Raw genomic sequence first — 23,067 nt, forward strand, 5'->3', positions numbered from 1 at the left:
GCCCCTGGGGTTGCTGGATGCTAGCGAGGCTTTCCCTCTCTTCTTTCCACGGCCACTCGCGTTCTTTCCATGGTACGCTCATGTTCTTGGGGCTGGGCATGGTGTGCCCGGTTGTAGTGTGCCAGGTGTCTCCAAGGGTTCCATCCTCTCCCTTGCTTCCCGGCTGTTTGTTCAAACTCACCACTGAGCCTCGGGCAGCCTGAGACCGAAGCGTACTAGGAAGGTTTTGTGTCTTCCAGTTAGGGGTCAGGAGAACGGATTGGACGGCAGCAAGACTGGTGGATCTTCTGGAAGAGGCACAGAGAGAGGGCGACGGGGGCGTGGGCGAGGCAGAGGTGAGCAAGAACGAACGGAAAAGAGACAGGGCACCCTCTACCCTTCCAGCCACGCAGTAGACTAGCCATCTTGGCTGTCTTGGGAGGCCTTTAGGTGGCGTTCCCCAAGCCGGGAGCAGACGCATAATTGTGCTATTGGTGAAACAGTCAAGTAATCCCAGCAACAAGTATCAGAGCTCCGGCTGGCCAGTATAACCATTGAGAGGTCAGTGGAACAACAATAAGGACAGAAAAACACTTTTCAACACCTTAAATGTAGGCTGATCCTTCCTTGAGCAGGAGGTTGGACTAGATGGCCTGGATGGTCCCTTCCAACTCTATGATTCTATGACATTCATGGATGCTTGAGGGTGATCCTGCCTTGAGCCGGGGGTTGGACAAGATACAGAGGAGAGCGACGAAGATGATCTGGTGCCAAGGGACCAAGCCCTATGAAGATAGGTTGAGGGACTTGGGAATGTTCAGCCTGGAGAAAAGGAGGTTGAGAAGGGGACATGATAGCCTTCTTTAAGTATTTGAAAGGTTGTCACTTGGAGGAGGGCAGGATGCTGTTTCCGTTGGCTGCAGAGGAGAGGACACACAGTAATGGGTTTAAACTTCAAGCACAACGATATAGGCTAGATATCAGGAAAAAAATTTTCACAGTCAGAGTAGTTCAGCAGTGGAATAGGCTGCCTAAGGAGGTGGTGAGCTCCCCCTCACTGGCAGTCTTCAAGCAAAGGTTGGATACACACTTTTCTTGGATGCTTTAGGATGCTTTGGGCTAATCCTGCGTTGAGCAGGGGGTTGGACTAGATGGCCTGTGTGGCCCCTTCCAACTCTATGATTCTAAGATGGCCCCTTCCAACTCCAGGATTCTATGCTTCTGTAGCTGCATGTGCTGATCTCTTGTGAGAGGTCGTTCTGCCATCTTTGAGACAGAAAAGCTCTCGGCTGCTGATACGCCGAGAGGAACTCGCTGTCATTTACACCGCCTCTTTATACACAGAGGTTTCGCTGCTGGAAGCCATCGTGTATTGGTTGGTTTTTTACAGGTGGATCCGGAAGACGGGGAGGAAGGTTCTCAGCTCAAGGCATGGGGTAAGTTTCCCCAAAACATGGTTCCAAGCCCTGTGAGGAAAGGTTGAGGGTCTTGGGAAGGTTCCGCCTGGAGGAGGTTGAGAGGGGTCAGGATGGCTCTCTTGATGTCTTTGAAAGGTTGTCACTTAGAAGAGGGCAGGGAGTGATTCCTGCTGGCAGCAGAGAAGAGAACTCGCAGTATTGGGTTTACATACAGAACACTACTGGCGCGATATCAGGGGGGGGGGAATTCACAGTCAGAGTAGTTCAGCAGTGGAATGGGCTGCCTAAGGAGGTGGTGAGCTCCTCCTCACTGGCAGCCTTCAAGCAGCAGCTGGACTGATACTTTTCAAGGATGCTTTAGGCCAATCCTGCATTGAACGGGGACTAGATGGCCCCCGTGGTCACTTCCAGCTCCGTGATTCTACGTAGCGGGGCAGCCGAGCGAGCCCTTGCTGTGGCGACAGTCTAACCTTCCTCCATATTTCAGAACTTTCAACCCAGCCGACTATGCAGAGCCCACCAGCACGGAAGAAGGCTACGGGAATAGTAACAACAACACATGGAACAATACTGGGAGCTTTGAGCCGGATGATGGGACGAGTAAGTAACTTGGATTCTCTCCCCACCACCCCCGGGTGGCCCTAATTTAGAGAAGGCCCCAGTTTTGCCAAGGCAGCGGGGTTCCCTTGCACCCGTAGTCTGCCGTTCCTTGTACGGCAGCCGTCCCTCCATTCCCACTCCGGCCCATGCCAGCCTAATGCAGACTGGCTGCCTCTTCATGTTCATGAACCGTGTCCACGCCCAGAATGCTTGAAGGGGCTGGGTCTCCAGTCCACATTAAGGACCGTGAGCCTGGAGCCTGGCGGGACGGGTCTCAGGCAAGGCTGGAAAGTCCGCCCACTTGTTCTGTGAATCCAGTTTCACCCAGACATGCCTTGAGGCAGGAACCAAGGGTTCCATCTCCCTTGCTTCCCGGCTGTTAGTTCAAACTCGCCACTGAGCCTCGGTCAGCCTGAGACCAAAGCGTACTAGGAAGGTTTTGTGTCTTCCAGTTAGGGGCCAGGAGAACGGATTGGACGGCAGCCGAGTATTGCAGCCGTAGCCCTCAAAGTCACTTGGGGGTTGGGTGGTCCTGGTTTGCGTTTGGGGGAGTGGCCCTTGCCCAGGCCGCCAGCAGCACTGCCGGATGCAATTCCGGCGACTGTCTTGCAGGAGACAAATCCTGGAGGAATGGCTAGAGGCAGAGCGGCTTGGAGGGCCAGCTGCGGGGGTTAGCGCTTTGCCTCCTGCAGCAACGCTTGGTCAACTTTGTCGTCCTGGCGTTACGTTTTTGGAAAACTTAAAGGCCGGCGCCCTGTTTCCTCGGCTTGCTTTCCCCCCCTGAATTGATGTTCTGAACTCTTTTCAATGTGTGGGAATGAGGAAAAGTCAACTGCCTGCTAGTCCTTTCTGGTTAGATGTTGCCTTTAAAAACAAACAAATAATTGCATTTGTAAACGCTGCAGCGAAAGGTTCAGGAGCAGTCCCCGGGCCCAGAAGTGGGCGACTGGCCTGAGTTTCTTTGTCTTCCCGTATCCGTTTAGCAGTTCCTTTTCTCCCTTAGAAGCCTGAATAATCTTTTCAGCATCCTAGACATTAAGCAGTGGCGTTTAGGACGTCTGCAGTCCTCATTCAGGAGAGGGGCACTACGGGTGACATTCACAGGAGAGTACAGGAGCGTATCCTCTTTTACTTAAGATCAGGTGTGCTGAAGACACACAAGACGGCAAGGCCGTTTAGCTAGGGGTTGACCATGGCCCATTGGAAGCACTGAGCCCCAGTTCGACTCCCAAGAAGGGAAACTGGCTCTTGTGGGCACTCCGGGCTGCGTGGCCGTGGTCTGGTGTGGCTGTGGACCGAATCATAGAATTGGAAGGGACCTCTTGGGTCACCTAGTCCAACCCGCTGCACTATGCACGACACTCACTGGTAGTTCTCACTATCAGACACTATCAAACGGCCACGCAGCCAGGAATACCCCCAACGGCCAGTTGACTCAGTCTGCGAAAGCCTTTGACGTTTAATTGCCAAGGGAAAAAATTATGCCCCAGATTGGGAGCGATACCTTTCTGGGATGAGTCAAGGATTTCGGAGCACCCCCGCCTCTTCCCTGTAAGGGGCGAGAATTGAGGTATCCTGTACGAAACATGCAAGCCATAGCCTGGCCTCCGTTCCTTGGTCACAACGGTGCCACCTCTTCCCTTTCCACCCATCATCTAGTTCATTAATGACTCTTCCCCAGAGTTTGTGATCACGGTTCTTCCCCTTAGCCCTCAACAGCTTGTGGGGCGCGGTGAGGAAAGAATCCCCCAGCCTCACTCCAGGGCGCATTTCCCTAACACTGCTGGAAGGAGGCACTTTTCTCCAAAGAGACGTACACCTCTGCTCTTCCTTTAACTGAAAAAAAATGCAATCTGTGCAGAAAAGCAAGCTTTGACGGATGACTTCCACTTACGTGGTTGGTGGGGTGCAGAAAGGTGCCTTGGGGCACAGTAGAGATGGTCGGCTCTCGTGGAACACCCAGCTTTGATTTGGTGCTGTGGTGAAACAGGAAAAAAGCTCCCAGGCTTCCTCCTTCCTCTCTAGTGCTCCGCTCCCACGAGTTCCTTCCCTTTTGCACGCAAGCCAGAGTTTGCACGGGATCTGCAGTAGCAAACTACGGCTTGCGTTCCACAACAGGAAGTGCCTCGTGGAAGTTGGATCTGCCCATCGGAAAGGGCATTCTGAGCGCGGAGCGGAATTTGGGTGCCGCATGTGGAAATCTGAAACGAACAGGGAAGCGTTACTGTCCGAGCATCTCTGAGCTGTAGATCCCCCCCCCCATCCCTTGGCCCAGAGCCAGCTAGAACCTCTGTTGGAGGGAACATATATTTCTCCCCGTTTCATGTCCTTCCCCTCCGCCCACAGAACTGGTTTACTCATTTGCAGCTTTACGAAATGTGCACCTCATTTTCACATTCTCATTATTTAGTTTTAGCAATGTTTTAAGTATGTATTTTCTCCCCGTTTAATTTTAACAATATCCACAGGTACTGCGGGTGATGGGGAAGGGGTAGGGGTGGGGGCGGCGATGGCACCTCCTTGTTTCTCCATGTATGAAATTTCACTGTTGCCTTTTTTTCCCCTTTTTTTTTTCTTTTTCTTATTTCTGTTTTCATTTCAGGAGTTGATTACATTAGGGGTGAGGGGTCAAATTATCCCCGAAAATTTGACACTGCTCCTGGTACGAGAAATCCAGGTGCACTAACTGCCCCAGGATCTCTTCTTTGTGTCTCCTTTAAAAATTTTGTTTCCCTTTAAAAAAAAAAAAAAAAAAACGAACTTGGAATATATCTGTGGATATGTCATTGTTCCTTTCCTTTTCCATCTCTTTCCATCGTTGTTAATGAATATTCGTGCGTTCTTGCTTGTGCTTTTACTAATGCTGTGGTCCCTCCCCCTTCTTCCACCCCGACCCCCCGCCTTTTTAAGGGAAGAGAGCTGGAAGGGTGGAGTCGGTTGGGTTTTGAAGGAGAAGCAGAAGGATAGTTTTGCTGTCCTGCGGTTTGCCATCCCTCTTGGTGAGCCAGCTTGGTATAGTGGTTAGCAGCTTCATCTGGCGAGCCGGGTTTGATTCCCTGCTCCTCCTCCTCATGCAGCCAGCTGGGTGACCTTGGCCTTGCCACAGCACTGATAAAGCTGTTCTGACCGAGCAGGAATCTCAGGGCTCTCTCAGCCTCACCCACCCCACAGGGTTCCTGTTGTAGGGAGAGGAAAGGGAAGGTCACTGTAAACTTTTCTCCTTCGGGTGGAAAAAAGCAGCATATAAGAACCAACTCTTCTTTTTTGACTTTCAAGCATAAGATGGAAGAACTTGGCCTGGCTTTGAGGCATCTTTCTCTTGTTGGTAGTGGCCAGTCCCATGGTTTCTAAGGAGTTCACAAGGAGCAATGACCCCTTGCCCCACTTTTTGTCCCCAGTGGGTTGGATCCAGAGGGGTGTGTGGAATCCTCTCCCCTGCTGTAGGCTCCCATTTTTGGACTCCTACCGGTCTTTTCAGGTATTTCTTAACCCCCCGAGGGGGGGGTGTCAAACTATGACTCTCCAGGTGTCTGAGGATGAGTTCCAGCTCATGATAATTGTAGTGCATGGACATCTGGAGAGCCACAGTCTTGGCCACCTCTCTGTCAGATGCACCCATGGGGTGGGGAGGAAAATTCCTTTCCATGCGCCTCTCAGAGCATTTTGGATCCAACCCAGCATCTGGTGTTCATAGATTCCTTTGTTGAAATATTTATAAAACCCCTTCCCTTACGGCAGAGATTCCAAGTGGCTCACGGTAGATGCCCTGCCTCTTTATATCCAGGCCCCAGGCAGCTGCAATAAGCAGGGCCAGTCGTACGTCAGCGTGAGGGTAGCGGTTAGAGATTTGGGCTAAGACCCGGCTTCAAATCCCCACTCAGCCTCGCCCGCCCCACAGGGCTGTTGGTGAGGTTGAAACGGAGGAGAGGAGAACAATACAGGGAAGAAAGGCAGGCTGTAAAAAATAAAAATGAAAGAATGCCACTTGGTTTCCCTTAATTGCACTTGCAGCTCAAAAACTCAGCCCAGGGGTGCACCCCGATAGGTGCATCCCAGATGTTCTTAGGCTACTGGGTGCTGAGGCTGTGGCAGAAAGTTCTGGAGAAAGACTTCCCAGAAGCTGCTGCTGACCTTCTGAGCAGGAGGGCATGTTCCAGGACCGTAGCCCAAGGCGGCCAGTGGCTCAGAGGGGAGGGGCAGCGCCAGGGATGGCGTCCCTCCATGCCACGGCGTTGGCCCTGTCAGGCTGCGGTGCTGGGTAGAGCACATTCTTGACTTACTTTGTCATCAGTTCAGGTCGGTGGCCTTGTTGGTCTGAAGCAGCAAAACCAAGTTGGCGTCCCGGGGCCCCTTTAAGATCAACAGAGCTTCATTCTGGGGATAAGATTTTGTGTGCACATACACGCCGTTTGGCCAAAAAAAAGAAAGCTTTTACCTTGACTTGGACTTGGTTGGTCTTAAAGGTCCTTCCAGAATCCGACGTTTTGAGACCTCTAGTTGCCCCCTTCAGCACTGTGAGTGGAGCCAACGTCTGACACCACAGGGATGCCAGGATCAAAGATGACCATGTGAGGCTGAAGGTTGGCCACTCTTAACCTCCCTTTAGTTAGTCAGCTGGTTGAATGGACATACCGACTGATTCACCATCAGACATTAAGTACCTCGGGTTTTGGTTTCAAGAGTGAGGGGTATCCAGATAGAGAGGTTTTGTTTCAATTTGTCATTTGTCATTTGTCATGTTCAGCCACTTTGAGACTCCTTCTGGTAGAGAAAAGCAGCATATAAGAACCAACTCTTCTTCTTCAGTAATCTCAGGGCTCTCTTAGCCTCACTCACCTCACAGGGTGTCTGTTGTGGGGAGAGGAAAGGGAAGGCGTATGTAAACCGCTTTGAGACTCCTTCAGGTAGAGAAAAGCGGCATATAAGAACCAACTCTTCTTCTTCAGTAATCTCAGGGCTCTCTTAGCCTCACTCACCTCACAGGGTGTCTGTTGTGGGGAGAGGAAAGGGAAGGCGATTGTAAGCCGCTTTGAGACTCCTTCAGGTAGAGAAAAGCGGCATATAAGAACCAACTCTTCTTCTTCAGTAATCTCAGGGCTCTCTTAGCCTCACTCACCTCACAGGGTGTCTGTTGTGGGGAGAGGAAAGGGAAGGCGTATGTAAACCGCTTTGAGACTCCTTCAGGTAGAGAAAAGCGGCATATAAGAACCAACTCTTCTTCTTCAGTAATCTCAGGGCTCTCTTAGCCTCACTCACCTCACAGGGTGTCTGTTGTGGGGAGAGGAAAGGGAAGGCGATTGTAAGCCGCTTTGAGACTCCTTCGGGTAGAGAAAAGCGGCATCTAAGAACCAACTCTTCTTATTCTTCAGTAATCTCAGGGCTCTCTCAGCCTCACCCCCCTCACAGGGTGTCTGTTGTGGGGAGAGGAAAGGGAAGGCGATTGTAAGCCGCTTTGAGACTCCTTCAGGTAGAGAAAAGCGGCATCTAAGAACCAACTCTTCTTATTCTTCAGTAATCTCAGGGCTCTCTCAGCCTCACCCACCTCACCTCTCAGCCTCACTCATGCCAGTAGATCCCGCCCGGCTCCCGGCAGTGTCGTGGCGGGAGGGACAGAGCATGGGACAGCAATTCGGAGTCGGCACCAGATGCAGTCGAAGCAGCCCCCCCAACCTGCTTATGATTGCAACATCCGACTCGGACAGAATCCTTGAGAGCGCCCCCCCCCACACACACACACACACCTTGCTGCTCAGTGCTCCTAGCTGCCCCTCTGCGCAACTCCCTGAGCAAGGGGGGGGGGAAGCGGCTTCTTGGCTGGTGTTTCGTCTAAGGCTGGTGGGGCCCCAGATGCACTGCGCAACCTAGCAGTGCATGAGTGACGTGTCAGAGGACCCTGTCCAGGAGCTGGTTGTCGCCCCTAAACATTTAGGCAGATTGATTTTTTTTTCATTTGTCGTGAAAACAAGCCTGCTCTAAGAGAAGACGCCAGCTTGGTGTAGCGGTTAAGCGCGGGGACTTCTAACCTGGTGAGCCTGTTTCAGCCGTTCTCACAGAGCAATAGAGTCAGGGCTCTCTCAGCCCCACCTCCCTCATGGTGGTGACTTGGTGCCTGTATAATTAAGATCTGCTGAAATCTGGCATCCTAGAAGACTGGGGTGGTGAGTAGGGTGGTGCACTCCTGTAAGCTCCTAAGCCCAAGGTGGTGAGCTTTATGGCACAGAGGGGAGGGGTGGTGGTGGTGGTGGTGCTGGCACTGCCCTTCCCCTCCGCAGCGCTGGCCGCCTCAGGATTCGGTGCTCACCGGAGTAGGCAGCCCTAGCGGTGAGTGGCGATGGGCAGATCATTTTGTGTCTGCATTCTTGAAAAAGGCCGTTGTCCCGAGTTACAGCCGAGGAGACTGATGTCAAAATCAAGGTTTCTAATTTGGAAGTGTAGCATTTCTGAAAACACTGGGAGAAAGGAATGTTTATTTTCTAAAATGTTGGGGGATACCACGCAGTACTTAGCCAATGGGCCCTTATTTCATGACTGAAACAGCACCAAAAAGTCTTGATTAGCGCCTAAGTTATGTCACCTGGCGTATTCGAAGAGGGAGCCATAGCTCAAGACTATAGAAAGCCCTGCTTTGAGTGCAGATGGTCTTCATTTCAGTCCCTTTTACAGCCTTTTTCAACCGTTTGACCATGGAGGAGGCCCTGAAATATTTTTCAGGTTTTGGGGAGCCCCAGAAGTGATGCCAGCTGCTCACACCTCCTTGCCATGTTGGAGGAGGACGGGGGGGGGGGGAGAGGAAGGAGGTGGTTTGAGGCAGGAGTAGGCATCCAGGCTCCACCCCTTTCCCAGATGCAGTGAGCATACGGGAATGCCACCCCCGGGTCAACAAAAGTGACCAGTTCCTTGCTTTCATGGCAGTGCCGGGAATAGCTGGTGGCTGAATGCATTAAGGTGGGATATAGGGAGGTCCCAGGGAGTCCTGGTCGGGAACCTCTGACCTTGTATCTGCAACTGAAGGATCAGGGAGCTTGGTTGATAGGAACACTGCAAATATACCCAGTGCTAAAGAGGGTGCTAATGGTAATGACTGGGGAAGGCACTGGCAAACCGTCCCGTCTTGAGTCTGCCATGAAAACGCTGGAGGGCGTCACCCCAAGGGTCAGACATGACCCGGTGCTTGCACAGGGGATACCTTTACCTTTAAAGAGGGTGCCACCTGCGGCGCCCTCTGCTGCGTTATCACGCGTCTCTTAATTTTTCCATCTGAGATTTAGGAGAAAAACTTTAAAAACGGGGAAGCACAAATTGTATAGTAAACAGAAGAAGCCTGCATAGCATTTGACGAGGGACGCTCACGATCGAATGATGATTTATTAGGACAGTGAGGTTTTCGCGGTGCTAAAAACATTGAGACCCCAATGGGACAGCAAGTTCTCGAATCTTCCCAATCTCTGAGTCGCCATTGGGAGACGCTTGTTGCTTCCACCGCGATGCGACTTGAAGACTAGCAGCAGTGGTTGCATGGGGGGGGGGGAGGTCCTCTTGCTTGTTTTGGTAGATCTGAGGGCAAGCCATGCAGCAAGGTATTTTTCAGGTCTGAAGGAAACTTAAATTTTAAAGTAGACTAAAGTGTCATAGGGCCTCTTGTGGCGCAGAGTGGTAAGCCAGCAGACATGCAGTCTGAAAGCTCTGCCCATGAGGCTGGGAGTTCGATCCCAGCAGCCGGCTCAAGGTTGACTCAGCCTTCCATCCTTCCGAGGTCGGTGAAATGAGTACCCAGCTTGCTGGGGGGTAAACGGTAATGACTGGGGAAGGCACTGGCAAACCACCCCGTATTGAGTCTGCCATGAAAACGCTAGAAGGTGTCACCCCAAGGGTCAGACATGACTCGGTGCTTGCACAGGGGATACCTTTACCTTTAATGTGTCATAACTTTTTAATAACTTTTGCAAGACCCCCCGAGCATAACCTTTTCCTGATACGTAGAGGATCCCAAAGCTTCACGGACACCAATATCTGTATGTGCATGTGAATGGGGGCCGGCTTGTGCCACAGAGCAGGAGTAGTCAAGCTGTGGGTCCTCCAGATGTCCATGGACTACCATTCCCATGAGCCCCTGCCAGCGTTTGCTGGCAGGGGCTCATGGGAATGGTAGTCCATGGACATCTGGAGGACCCACAGCTTGACTACTCCTGCCCCAGAGGGTCGAAGCAGGCGGCATCTGCTTGCTTCTTAAAGTCTTCTCTCCCTCCCCATCTTGCTGAGATGCGGGCGGACGTCTTGCGAGAGGAACAGGGCTGCCGATACCCCCCCAGTGAAAGGCTTTTGAGTCTGGCAGGGTATCGAGGTGACAGGCGGAGCAATGTTCCTTGCTTGGTAAAAGCCGGTGAAGTCTTAACCCCTCACCGGCCGCGTGTGTCTCCTCCCCTTCCCGTCTGTTGGTTTGACCCTAGACGTGGGCTTAAAAAATGACTTGCAGGAACCGGCAGGTGGTTTTTGTGCCCATGGTCATGTGACGTGACCTCTCTGCCTGCCTCTACCTTTCCGCCTCCCCCCTGGACCCTGAAATGAGCTTGCCATGCCCCGAAATTCCTTTGCTCAGCCGAGGAACAAGGCAGGGTCGCCAAGTTGGGACGTGGGCTTTTAGTGGTGCTCTGAAACTTTGTTCTTAAAGAAGCACCTTTATGTAGTGAGAGAGGAAGCGACCGCCCTCCGGTTTCACCTTCTTAACATCTTCTGCCACACAGAGGTTCCCTGTTCTCCTGGTCGCGGAGGCCTTGAAAGTCAAAGTTAAGCAGCAGGCAGCTCTTGCCAGCATGGTGCCGCTGTTAAGAGCGGCGGCCGCTAATCCGGAGAGCCAGGTTTGATTCCCGGCTCTTCCACGTGCAGCCGGCTGGGCGACCTTGGGCTAGTCACAGTTCTGTTAGAGCTCGGCCTCACCAACCTCACAGGGTGTTTGCCGTGGGGAGAGGAAGGGAAAGACGATCGTAAGTCGCTTTGGGACTCCCTTCGGGTAGTGAAAAGCAGGGTATGAAAACCGACTCCCCCTCTTACGTCCCACGTACCCCATGACAAGGGCAGAGCACTTGCAGGCTCACTAAAGACTAAAGCCTAGCAGGCTCACTAAAGACTTCAAGCAAGCAAGGGAGCCATTGGGGTGCCATTTTGCAAGGACAGGTACCAAACTGGAGGTGGCAGAGCCGATTGACAGGGCGAGAGCAAGAGCGAGGACGTAAAATAGTCCAGCGGCCTCGGCAATCCCTTCCGGGGCCCCAAGCTTCTTGCCAGGGCCCAGGAGGGCAAACCCAATTCCGCCTCCAAGGTGATTCCAGGGTCCAGCCTTTTTGCTTTGGTGTTGGCTGGGGGGCGGGGCGGGGGGAGCTTGTGTGGTGTGCCGGTTTCCCCCCCTCTAAGCTTGTGTCTGTCTGGGCGAGGGGCACAAACTCTGCTTAGCTGCTTGCAACTGCTCCTTTGACAACCTCCCGCTTTTCCCACAAGCCTCCCGGGACTCGCTCATATGCAGCTACTTGCTTTTTCCGGCAGGTGCGTGGAGGACAGCGACGGAGGAGTGGGGGACCGAGGACTGGAATGAAGATGTAGGTACACCCTCCCCTCCTACTCCGCTTCCTCCTTTCTCCATGTGTGCACCTCCTCGGCCTCTCCCCCTGACTCTCTCTCTCTCTCCCTCTCTCTTCCAGCTGTCGGAAACCAAGATCTTCACTGCATCCAACGTTTCTTCAGTGCCTCTGCCCGCGGAAAACGTGACCATCACGGCTGGACAGAGGTGGTACCTTAGTCCCTTGTAACTGTGGTGTAGGAGTCTTGCGTTAGAATCCCTCAATCTCTTGGGGGAGCATCATAGCCAAGACGAATGTGAATGCTTTATAGCTTTAGATTTATGCAAACAGTGAATGCTTTATAGTGAATGTGAATGCTTTATAGCTTTAGATTTATGCAAACAGACATGATTCATAAGAATTAGAACATTAGAAGTGCCCTGCTAGGTCAGACCAGGGAGGGTACATCCAGTCCAGCCTCCTGCCTCACACAAGGGCCAGCCAGTCCCTCTGCAGGGCCAGCAACAGGGCAGGGAGGCCGAGGCCTTCCCCTCATAAGGACATCAGGAGAGCCCTGCTGGGTCAGACCAGGGAGGGTCCCTCCAGTCCAGCCTCCTGCCTCACCCAGGGGCCAGCCAGTCCCTCTGCAGGGCCAGCAACAGGGCAGGGAGGCCGAGGCCTTCCCCTCATAAGGACACAGAAGAGCCCTGCTGGGTCAGACCAGGGAGGGTCCCTCCAGTCCAGCCTCCTGCCTCACCCAGGGGCCAGCCAGTCCCTCTGCAGGGCCAGCAACAGGGCAGGGAGGCCGAGGCCTTCCCCTCATAAGGACACAGGAAAGCCCTGCTGGGTCAGACCAGGGAGGGTCCCTCCAGTCCAGCCTCCTGCCTCACACAAGGGCCAGCCAGTCCCTCTGCAGGGCCAGCAACAGGGCAGGGAGGCCGAGGCCTTCCCCTCTTAGAAACATCAGCGGAGGTTTGCTGGGTCAGATCAGGTGATATTAGGGCTCCCTCAGCCTCCCCCACCTCACAGGGTGTCTGTTGTAGGGAGAGGAAAGGGAAGGCCGACTGTAAGCCGCTTTGAGACTCCTTTGGGTAGAGAAAAGCAGCATAAAAGAACCAACTCTTCTCCTCCTCCCCCTCCTCGGGATTGATAATCTGACAATTTCCCTCGGACCCTGCCCTGGATGACCCAGGCTGGTCAGGTCTCGGGAGCACAGCAGGTTTATCCCCGGTTAATTCAGTGGGAGACCACTGAAGAAGTCCATGGCAAAGCCCCTCTGCTCTTCTCTTGACTGGAAACCTCTTGCGGGGTAACTCTGCATCTGGTGCACCTTGGGATCGGTTTACGCAGGCATTTTCCTTTGGCTGTTGTGACTCCTTTATTAGGAAGCGGCTCCCACAAGTCTCACAATAAGCGCTGAAAGATGCACTTGAGCACCTGCCCATGAATGGCTCACACCTGGCAGGTATTCACAAAGCAAGGGAAAAGGGAGAGTAGTGGTTTCCAGTCTGTGATTGGGGGGGGGGGGCAGGTGGAGGAGTTCGAAGACTCACTAGGCATTGTCTGTTTAAGCCAGGGTATGTCAACCAAGAAGGGATCTGCAGGTCAAAAGCGCTCAATTCTCTTGTCGCGGAGCACATTTCTTGTTTGTACCCAGAAATGTAGCTAGCACTGCCTTGCCCCGCCCCCCAACAAGAGCTGGAGACCCCCTCCTCATTCTGCCATTAAATAAACATTCCCAGTTTTTTCCCCAGGTTGGGTTTGTTTGTTTCCCCTTCGTTTTCTGCAGCCTCTCTTGTTGAGACATGACTGTGTATGTGGATTCTGGGGTCATGTCACAGCGTGTACTACTTGCTTGTGCCTGAGCTTGGTACGCAGAAGGTCCCTGGTTTGACCAAGCCCTATGAAGATGGGGACCAAGCCCTATGAAGATAGGTTGAGGGACTTGGGAATGTTCAGCCTGGAGAAAAGGAGGTTGAGAGGGGACATGATAGCCCTCTTTAAGTATTTGAAAGGTTGTCACTTGGAGGAGGGCAGGATGCTGTTTCTGCTGGCTGCAGAGGAGAGGACACGCAGTAATGGGTTTAAACTTCAAGTACAACGATATAGGCTAGATATCAGAAAAAAATCTTCACAGTCAAGTTCAGCAGTGGAATAGGCTGCCTAAGGAGGTGGTGAGCTCCCCCTCACTGGCAGTCTTCAAGCAAAGGTTGGATACACACTTTTCTTGGCTGCTTTAGGATGCTTTGGGCTGATCCTGCGTTGAGCAGGGGGTTGGACTAGATGGCCTGTATGGCCCCTTCCAACTCTATGGTTCTATGATTCTACGATTCCTGGTACCTCCTGTTAAAGGACCAGGCAGGAGATGATGGGAAAGACCTCTGCCTAGACCCTGGAGAACTGCTTCCGGTCTGAGTTAGATAACACAGACCTTGATGGACCAAGGGTCCGGTTCAGGGTCAGGCAGCTTCATCTCTGTGCCGCATCACTCACAATCTGGGCATCACGGAGCTGTCTCTGCGGGGTAGGGTAGAGGGAGGACCAAATCGGCCCATGCTGTACCGGTGAGTTGGGAGGGGGTGTGGGAAGATTTCATGCTGCCAGGAGGTTGTTGCTGTTTTATCTGCATTTTACTGGGGATTTCATTATAAACCGCCAGGAGCCGGCTTGGTCCAGGGATGGCGGTTAAGAAATCAGTCAATTAATTAAGGGGCCAGCTGTAGTTCAGCGGCAGAATGGTGCTTGGCATACAGAAGGTCCCAGGTTCAACCCTCTGCAGCATCTCCAGTCGAAAAGCTCCGGAATAAGTGATACGGCTGAGACTCTGGAGAGCCGCTGGTAGTTTGAGTAGGTCATACTGACCTTGGTGGACGCAGGGACTGATTCAGCATAAGGCAGCTTCATACATGAGACGCCTGACGCATCCAGAGGCCTCGGTTTGGAGTGTTTTGATGCTCGCTTCAAGCATGGCCTGCGTTTTGAAAAGGCAGGCAGCCTGGAATCTGATAAAAATCACAATATGGGCCAGGAAGATCCTACCAAAGGCCTTTTATTATTATTCGTTTATTATAAAAGGGAAAAAACCAGCCAGCATCACAGCATGATAAACAGCAGACTGGGCAGTGGGAAAAATCTTCCGTGACAAATCCTGGTTGCCAGCCACCGTCAGGCTCCAAAGAGGTCAAATTGGCCTCAACCACGGCCACGTCTTTTTTTGGCCCTGCCGTGGTGGAACTCTCCGCTGAACGAGGACCAGGCCCTGCGGGACCTTAAATGATTCCGGAAGAGCCTGTAAGACGGAGCTTGTTCAGCCAGGAGTCCCTTTTTAAAGTCCTCAACTTACAAGTTAACACCTGCCTCCAACACTACATGCCCCTTTCTCTCTCAAAAGGAAGAGGCGGCTTGTCTGAAGCGTTGAGATTGCTTTTAACGTTAGTAATTTTCAAGACTGATTATTTTATTGATTTTGCATTATTTTATGATCACCGTGAGCCCCCCCTGAGCCCTCTGGGGGAAGGGCAGCGTACAAGCAGGAAAATAAAATCAATAACAATAAAGTGGCCTCCTCACAGAGGCCAGGTAGAAGGCAGAGCGAGCTTATCGGCGGTGGGGATGGGGGAAGACGGACGACTATTGCAGCCTTTGCTCACCTCTCTGGTTCTTCTTGCCTCCGCCTAGAATCGACCTGGCAGTGCTGTTAGGGAAGACCCCTTCTTCTCTGGAGAACGAGTCTCCCAGCCTGGACGCCACGCAGGCCCCGACTCTCAGCCAGCCGCTGGTGTTCAGCAACTCCAAGCAGAGCACCATCTCCCAGCCTACGTCGGGGAACACCTTCTCTCACCACGGCATGGTAAGGAAGCGTGCCCTGTTCCGCCGGGTTACTCGGCTGGGGAGGCTGAAGCCGTGACTGGCCAGGACCGCGTAGGGCCTGGCTTTTGCTGTAAGCCAGGGTTTCCCAACCGCAGTAACCGTACGATGCCACTGAGATCCCTCAATGGTGCCGTGGCTTGGAGGCGTTCAGAATGGAAGCTGGGGAGTGCCGCCCTCCATGCCTGCCACTTCCAACTCCAAGCGAAAAGGAAAGAGAAATGGGAAACACGCTCCCCCCCCCTTTTTTTAAATTCTACCCATGTTTGGGGAGGTCGACCTGCCCCCTCCCAAAGTAGCCAGTGAGGGGCCTGGAGAGTCTGGGAAGGGGTGGGGCATCTTAACCTTTGCCGACTGAGGATGCTCTGAGTTTCAGGGGATGTGGCAGGAAGGTGTGGCCAGCTGACATCACTTCCTGGCACTGTAAAGCCTGGAAAACATTTCAGTGGTACCTCCACGGACAAAAAGTTGGGAGAGGCTGCTCTAAGCTGTGGGCTTGCTTTTCACAGTGCATTATAATAAACTAGGGGCCAAGCCTGTTGCATTCAGGAATGCAGCTTGTGCTAGATTGAGAGGGGGGGTAGAGTGGGAGAATTCTGCAGATGGGCGCCCCCCCCCCCCCCCAGGACTTAGAAAAGCTGCAGGGAACTTACCGGCAGGGGCTTCAACAGGGATCTGTAGCCTCCAAGCATGGGAGGGAAGTGGAAGGAGGAGGGGGTGGTCAGGGGTGGGGGATGGAAAGCGATTGGCTGGCTGCTGGACTGACAGGCAAGCTGATTGGAGGAGGAGGAGGCACTCAGGGGCGGGGCAGCCACCATGAGTAGCACTTAAGCCATGAGACACACTCCTCCTCCAAGACCTTACCAGAAATATTTTATGTTGGACAGATGGAACAGATAAATTATAATACGAAATATAATAAATTACGATTACGATGCCATGTCTGACTAATCCACGGGGGCACCACTCACTTGTGGAGCAAAAGGAATGGTGGTTGGAATCCAATTCTGGGCACTTAAAAGCTGTCATTCTTTGCCAAAGGGGCTGCTGGAATCATCCAGTATTAGACAGATGCCATAGTTGGACAGGAATGGCCAAACTGGCTCTCTAGAGGTCATGGGAATTGTAGTTCATGGACCTTTGGAGAGCCACAGTTTGGCTACTGCTGCGGTTGGAGATCTGTGCCCTTTTTCAAATTCGGGTGGGGAGTGAGATTCCTTGCTCTGTTTCCACTTCTGCCTTTTGTCATGGGGATTCTTGGGTAACACGCTGCGTGTGCATATAGACTATTCATACCCTGCCTTTCTGCTTTTGGGGCAGCCGAGGAGAAATCCAATTAAATTCTGAAAAACGAGCCACCCGCCTTAATCCACCAAAGGGAACTATATGTTCTTGTGGCTGGTCTGGGTTTTCCAGGCTGTGTGGCAACAGACTGGTACTTTTAATCCCTGACATTTCTCCAGGAACTGTAGCTGGCATTTTCAGAGACTGACCCACTTTGGCACGGGGAGATGGCCGTCTTGCCGTGTCTTACCTCTAAGATACCAAATACAGTTACCGGCGGAATGTCAGGGACAAAAACTACCAGAAGAAGGCCACGCGACCCGGAAAACACCCAACAGCCACCAGATTCCAGCCGTGAAAACCTTCGACAGTTTGTTGTATTTTCTTGCTCTGAGCCGGCTGGGCATCTTAGCACGAGTGATTCCCACTAGAGAGGCAGGTCTCAATTGCAAACTTCCTGTCTCTGGGGGAAGCGGGGAAACGTGTTGCTCACTTTGTCTCCTGCCTAGAAGATTAGGCAGATTGTGATTTTTTTTTGGGGGGGGGGAGGGGACTGTCTTTGTGCTTGGCTCTTGTGCCTCTTTCTTTCATGCCCAGGGAAATCCCAATCACCACTTTGGGATTGGGAGGCGAATTTCCACCAGGCCAGACTGGCCAGGGATTCTGGGTGTTTTTTGGGGGGTGGGGGGAGCATCGTCTGGGCATGGAGTGGGGGTCACTGTGGCTGGGCAGGTAGTTGTGGATTTCCTGCATTCTGCAGGGGGGTTGGACTAGATGACCCTGGAGGTCCCTTCCACCTCTAGGGTTCTGTGAGAGTCGCAGGCTTCCGACGGAGGCTTTTAGCAGAGTCCATGTCTCTCTGCCAAGTCATCCATGGGGCGTGCTCCGGGCTTCCGCTCCTGCGCCCTTCTGAAGCCCCCTCTCTCCCGTTTGTGCGGTTTCAGGTGAGCATGCTGGGGAAGGGGTTCAGCGACGTCGGCGAGGCGAAAGGCACCCCCGCCACCCCCACCACGGGCTCGCAGTTCCTCGAGCAGTTCAAGACGGCTCAGGCTCTGGCCCAGCTGGCAGCTCAGCACCCCCAGCCCGCCGGGAGCAGCACCGCAGCCGCCTCCTGGGACATCGGTGCCACCACCCAGTCCTCCTCTCTCGTGCAGTACGGTAAGGGGCTCGGCTCAGGGGTGGCCAGAATGCAGCAGGCTTCACGCCTAGTGGGGTCACGGCACAGAGGGATTTTCATATTGGCAGCATCACTGATATCCCGACTCTGTATCAGCATCTGTGCATCAAGACTCTGTTCTCCGGGATTCTCTCCCTTTGCCCCAGAGGCCTGAATTGGACCCAGGCATTTTATTGGCTAGCGACGGCTTCATTTCTTCCAGTTAGCATGCCTTTGTGAGACGGGCATGAATGTTCTTAATAGGTGAGGAGCTGTTGGTTCCTCTTCAGCAGAAGGGATGCTGGCTGCTCCTTCCGGCTTCCATAGGCAGAAGAAGAGTTGGGTTTTATGCCCTACTTTTCACTGCCCCGAAGGAGTCTCAAAGGAGCTGACAATCATCTTCCCGTCCTCTCTCCACAACAGACACTCTGTGAAGGCGGTTGGTCTGAGAGAGCTCTCACAGAACAGTTGATTGAGACAGCTTTATCAGGACGGTCACTAGCGCAGGGTTACCCAGCTGAGAATCACACCTGGCTTGCCAGATTAGAAATTGCTGCTCTTAACCACTGCACCAAGGTGGCTCTCATCACCCTAGCCATTAGGGAGAGAGCTCTGACAGGAGTGCTCAGCCAGAACAGCTCCAAGAAAACTGTGACTAGCCCGAGGTCACCCGGCTGGCTGCATGTGGAGGAGCGGGGAATCGAACCCGGCTCGCTAGGTTAGATGCTGCCGCTCTTTAATACCACACAACCCTAGCTGCATGCCAGTAGACCCTTTCTGGCTCGCTCATAGCCCTAAAGGGGGGACAGTGTATGCCACAGCAAGTGTCGAGTTTGCCCCCAGAGCGGGCCCAGCTGGTTCATAGCTGGCAATCCATCTGGGACTCTCGTGACAAACCAGCTCTTTTTGAGACCACATTGGGGAGGAAGAAGAAGAGTTGGTTCTTAGATGCCACTTTTGTCTTCCTGAAGGAGGCTCAAAGTGGCTTCCAATCGCCTTCCCTTTCCTCTCCCCACGACAGACACCCTGTGAGGGAGGGGAGGCTGAGAGAGCCCTGATCTTACTAAAGAAGAAGAGTTGGATCTTATATGCCACTTTTGTCTTCCCGAAGGAGTCTCAAATTCTATGATTCTTTCCCCACAATACACACCCTATGATGCAGGTGGGGCTGAGAGGGCCCTGCAAGAACAGCACTAAAAGAACTGTGTGTAGCTCAAGTTCACCCAGCTGACTCCATGCAGAGGACTGGAGAATCAAACCCCATTCTCCAGATTAGAGTCCGCTGCCCTTTAACCACCACCCAGCTCTGCCTCTCAAAAAGCCACGCGCCAAATGCACAGGAGTTAAAGAAAAACCTTTTCCATTTCCTTCTGCATCACTGGCATGCTTCCTCCTTTCCTCTTAGCAACTGAGGCAGCCCTTGAATTTAAGAACAGGGACGTCAACCTCACAAGCCACCAGACGGAGCAAGGATTTAGAAGGAGGAGGAGTTGGTTCTTATATGCCGCTTTTCTCTACCCGAAGGAGGCTTAAAGCGGCTTACATTCGCCTTCCCTTTCCTCTCCCCACAACAGACACCCTGTGAGGGAGGTGAGGCTGAGAGAGCCCTGAGATTACTGAAGAAGAAGAAGAAGAGTTGGTTCTTATATGCGGCTTATCTCTACACGAAGGAGTCTCAAAGCGGCTTACAGTCGCCTTCCCTTTCCTCTCCCCACAACAGACACCCTGTGAGGGAGGGGAGGCTGAGAGAGCCCTGAGATTACTGAAGAAGAAGAAGAGTTGGATCTTATATGCCACTTGTCTTCCTGAAGGAGTCTCAAAGCGACTTACAGTCGCCTTCCCTTTCCTCCCTTCCCTTTCCCTTTCCTCTCCCCACAAGTCGCCTTCCCTTTCCTCTCCCCTGTATACAAAAGGCAGGCTATACTTGAATAAAATAAATAGGTTCCTCCAGGATGTGCTAGGTGGCCACTTGCACTGTTCCCAGACCAGTGTCAGAGCTTGCTGGCAGCAGATGTCAATGCAAAGTTTCGAAGAAGAGTTGGTTTTTATACTCCACTGTGCCGAAGGAGTCTCAAAAGGGCTTACAGTCGCCTTCCTATCTTCACCCCACAAGAGATACCGTGTGAGGAAGGTGAGGCTGAGCCAAAGGTCACCTGAATAGCTGCATGTGGAGGAGCCGGGAACCACACCTGGCTTGCCAGATTAGAAGTTGCCGCTCTTAACCTCGACACCAAGGCGGCTAGGGTGTCGTGAGTCAAAAGAGACTTGACTGCACTTCTCATGTGCAGGTCACCCACTTCTAAGACCATAGGTTCCGGGTCCACACTGGCCCTCTGTTATTGAGCACCGCTTGCCCTGGTTTTGGATCCAGAACAACTGGTGCCATCATGGTGTATTGGTAAAGAGCGGCACATTCTAATCTGGAGAACTGGGCTTGATTCCCCACTCCTCCTCCACATGCAGCCAGTTCTCTTAGAGCTGTTCTCGTAGAGCAGTCCTGTCAAGACTCTCAGCCCCACCTATGTCACAGGGTGTCTGCTGTGGGGAAAGGAAGGGAAGGCGACTGTAAGCCCCTTTGAGACTCCTTTGTATAAAGACCAACTCTTCTCTGTTGTATGTAGACTGGGTAGGTTCATGGAAGCTCCCTGATTGATCTTGGGCCAGTCCCTCACTCTCAGCTTAACCTACCTCACAGGGATGCTGTGAGTATAAAATGCAGGAGAAGAGAATCATGTAAGCCGGGGGTAGTCAACCTGTGGCCCTCCAGTTGTTCATGGACTTCAATGCAAACGCTGGCAGGGCTCATGGGAATTGTAGTCCATGGACATCTGGAGGGCCGCAGTTTGACTACCCCTGATGTAAGCCACTATGGGTCCCCATTGGGGAAGAAGGCTGGGTATAAAGGAATAAAATAAATAGGTTTCTCCTTGGGTGAGCTAGGAGACTGCTTGCACTGTTCTCTAGTCAGTCGGTCCGTGGGTGGTGTTAATTGTCGGCTTTTTGAACAGGAGTCAGGAGAAGGGGCTACCATGAAGTATGTTGCACTGTATTATAGCAAACCCTGGCTTATGTAGCCCTGGGCAGTCCGATCTCGTGAGCTCTTGTTGCCCCTGTCTAGTACTTGGACCCCCGAGGGGTACCAGGGTTGTGACGCAGAAGCAGGGAACGGCAAACCACCTCTGGCCGTCACTTGCCTTGAAAATCTTGAGGGGTGCCAGAAATCAACTTGAGGTGCCAGAAATCCACCCCCCTCCCAATCAAATTACCTACAAGGCCATCAGGATGAAGCACTCTCAAATTAAATGTTTGGAGCCATCCTGAACCTTTCTTGTTGTTTTTGCTGCTGCTGCTGCTGTTGTTGTTTAATTTATTAACCACCATTTTCCAGAGGCTCATGGTGGTTTACAAAAGTCCAACCAAAACCCCATTAAAACCCCGTTAGAATTGGACGATCACAACATCAGAAAAAACATAACAGCAAAAGCATGGTGGAACCCTCAACCCCCCCCCCCCTTTACCCATCTACGAGGGCGAGGAGAAGGGAGAGACAAGATCAGAAGTGGCATTTGTTGTTTAACATCAAGGAGGGGGTACCCCAATAGATCTTCCTGCACTATCCCGGCCTCAACCATAGACCTGGCAGAAAAGCTCCGTTTTACAGGGCAGCCTAGAGATTCACAATTTGAATTTTAAAAAATTGCACGTGTGTTCCCTATACTGGAAACCCCCAGGTAAAGCGGAGCTGACTTTTCCCTCCCGACCCAACAGATCTGAAGAACCCCTCGGATTCCGCCGTGCACAGCCCGTTTGCCAAGCGCCAGACCTTCCCGCCCACCTCGGCCATGATGGATGTGTTCCTGCAGGACAAGGCGCCCGTGGTGACGGCCTCCGTCGCGGCCCCACCGCCCTCCTCGTCCCCCCTGGCTAGCAAGACCAACCCCGTTCCTCAGATGTCCCCGAGCTCCTCGGACAACCAGTCCTCCAGCCCCCAACCGGCCCAGCAGAAGTTGAAGCAACAGAAGAAGAAGGCGTCCTTGACATCAAAGGTAGGGAGGGGACTGAGGAGCTGAAGAGACGCGGCAGATACTTGGGCAGGGGGAAGACGGGAGGCTTAGCCGCAGAGGGTGCCAAAGTGGGACGGGGCATCGATCCTCTGTAGTTTTATTTTGCTCCTTTCACTAGCGTTATATCTTCCAGGACAGTGAAAACAGACCGGTGGAGTCAGGCCAAAAGCCTGACTAGTCCAGTATTCTGCGCCCCAAAAGGACACATTGTGGCTCTTCAGATGTCCATGGACTACAATTCCATGCCAGCAGGGGCTCATGGGAGTTGTAGTCCAGGACATCTGGAGAGTCATAGTTCGGCCACCCCTGAGCTAGTCAGATTCGTCCAGGAAACTCTCCATCAGAGCTTGCTGGCAACAAATTTTCCCCTGTTGTTTGCCTTCCCCGGCTAGTGGCGTCCAGAGGCAGGCCATAGAGACATGAAGCTGGAAGGGGACCTCAAAGGTCATCTAGCTACTCCAACCCTAGATGGCCTGTGTGGCCCCTTCCAACTCTATGATTCTATGATCCTGCGTTGAGCAGGGGGTTGGACTAGATGGCCTGTATGGGCCCTTCCAACTCTATGATTCTATGATCCTGTGTTGAGCAGGGGGTTGGACTAGATGGCCTGTATGGCCCCTTCCAACTCTATGATTCTATGATCCTGCGTTGAGCAGGGGGTTGGGCTAGATGGCCTGTATGGCCCCTTCCAACTCTATGATTCTATCTAGCTACTCCAACCCCCCTCACTGTGTAGGAATTTGACAGCTACCTCCCCACTTCTCAAAAAAAAAAAAAACCCTCCAAGATGAATGGGCCAGTTGGACCAGGAAGAAAATTCCTTCCTGGCCTCAGAGGTCGCAACCAGCATAACCTTGGGTGTATAAGGAAAGGCCACAAGAGCCAGGGGCTGGCTCATTGCTTTCCTCACTCCCTCTCACGCTCTGCCATCTTGACCATGAGGAATCCTCCTGCCACCTCGTGGCAGTGAAATTTAGGAACTGGGTATGGTGTAGAGCAGGGGTAGTCAACCTGTGGTCCTCCAGATGTTCATGGACTACAATTCCCTTGAGCCCCTGCCAGCAAACACTGGCAGGGGCTCATGGGAGTTGTAGTCCACGAACATCTGGAGGACCACAGGTTGACTACCCCTGGTGTAGAGGTTGCTC

The 23,067-nt window shown here is 52.8% G+C and overlaps 1 protein-coding gene across 7 annotated transcripts in view; it reads left to right on the plus strand.

The window, feature by feature from the left end:
- The window catches only part of UBAP2L (ubiquitin associated protein 2 like), a 69,127-nt gene that overhangs the window by 15,817 nt on the left and 30,243 nt on the right, over window positions 1-23,067 (plus strand). For 3 of the 7 annotated variants that reach the window (XM_077321586.1, XM_077321609.1, XM_077321594.1), the window contains exons 6-14: window positions 240-335; window positions 1,370-1,415; window positions 1,885-1,997; window positions 4,600-4,674; window positions 11,535-11,587; window positions 11,690-11,775; window positions 15,227-15,398; window positions 17,644-17,857; window positions 21,624-21,901. In XM_077321586.1, the coding sequence (XP_077177701.1) occupies window positions 240-335; window positions 1,370-1,415; window positions 1,885-1,997; window positions 4,600-4,674; window positions 11,535-11,587; window positions 11,690-11,775; window positions 15,227-15,398; window positions 17,644-17,857; window positions 21,624-21,901 (1,133 nt within the window). The remainder of the gene's footprint in view (window positions 1-239; window positions 336-1,369; window positions 1,416-1,884; window positions 1,998-4,599; window positions 4,675-11,534; window positions 11,588-11,689; window positions 11,776-15,226; window positions 15,399-17,643; window positions 17,858-21,623; window positions 21,902-23,067) is intronic. The other 4 variants (XM_077321601.1, XM_077321619.1, XM_077321628.1 and 1 more) reach the window with 2 other exon arrangements.

This window comes from Paroedura picta, chromosome 1, assembly GCF_049243985.1.
Source record: "Paroedura picta isolate Pp20150507F chromosome 1, Ppicta_v3.0, whole genome shotgun sequence".
Lineage (NCBI taxonomy): Eukaryota > Metazoa > Chordata > Lepidosauria > Squamata > Gekkonidae > Paroedura > Paroedura picta.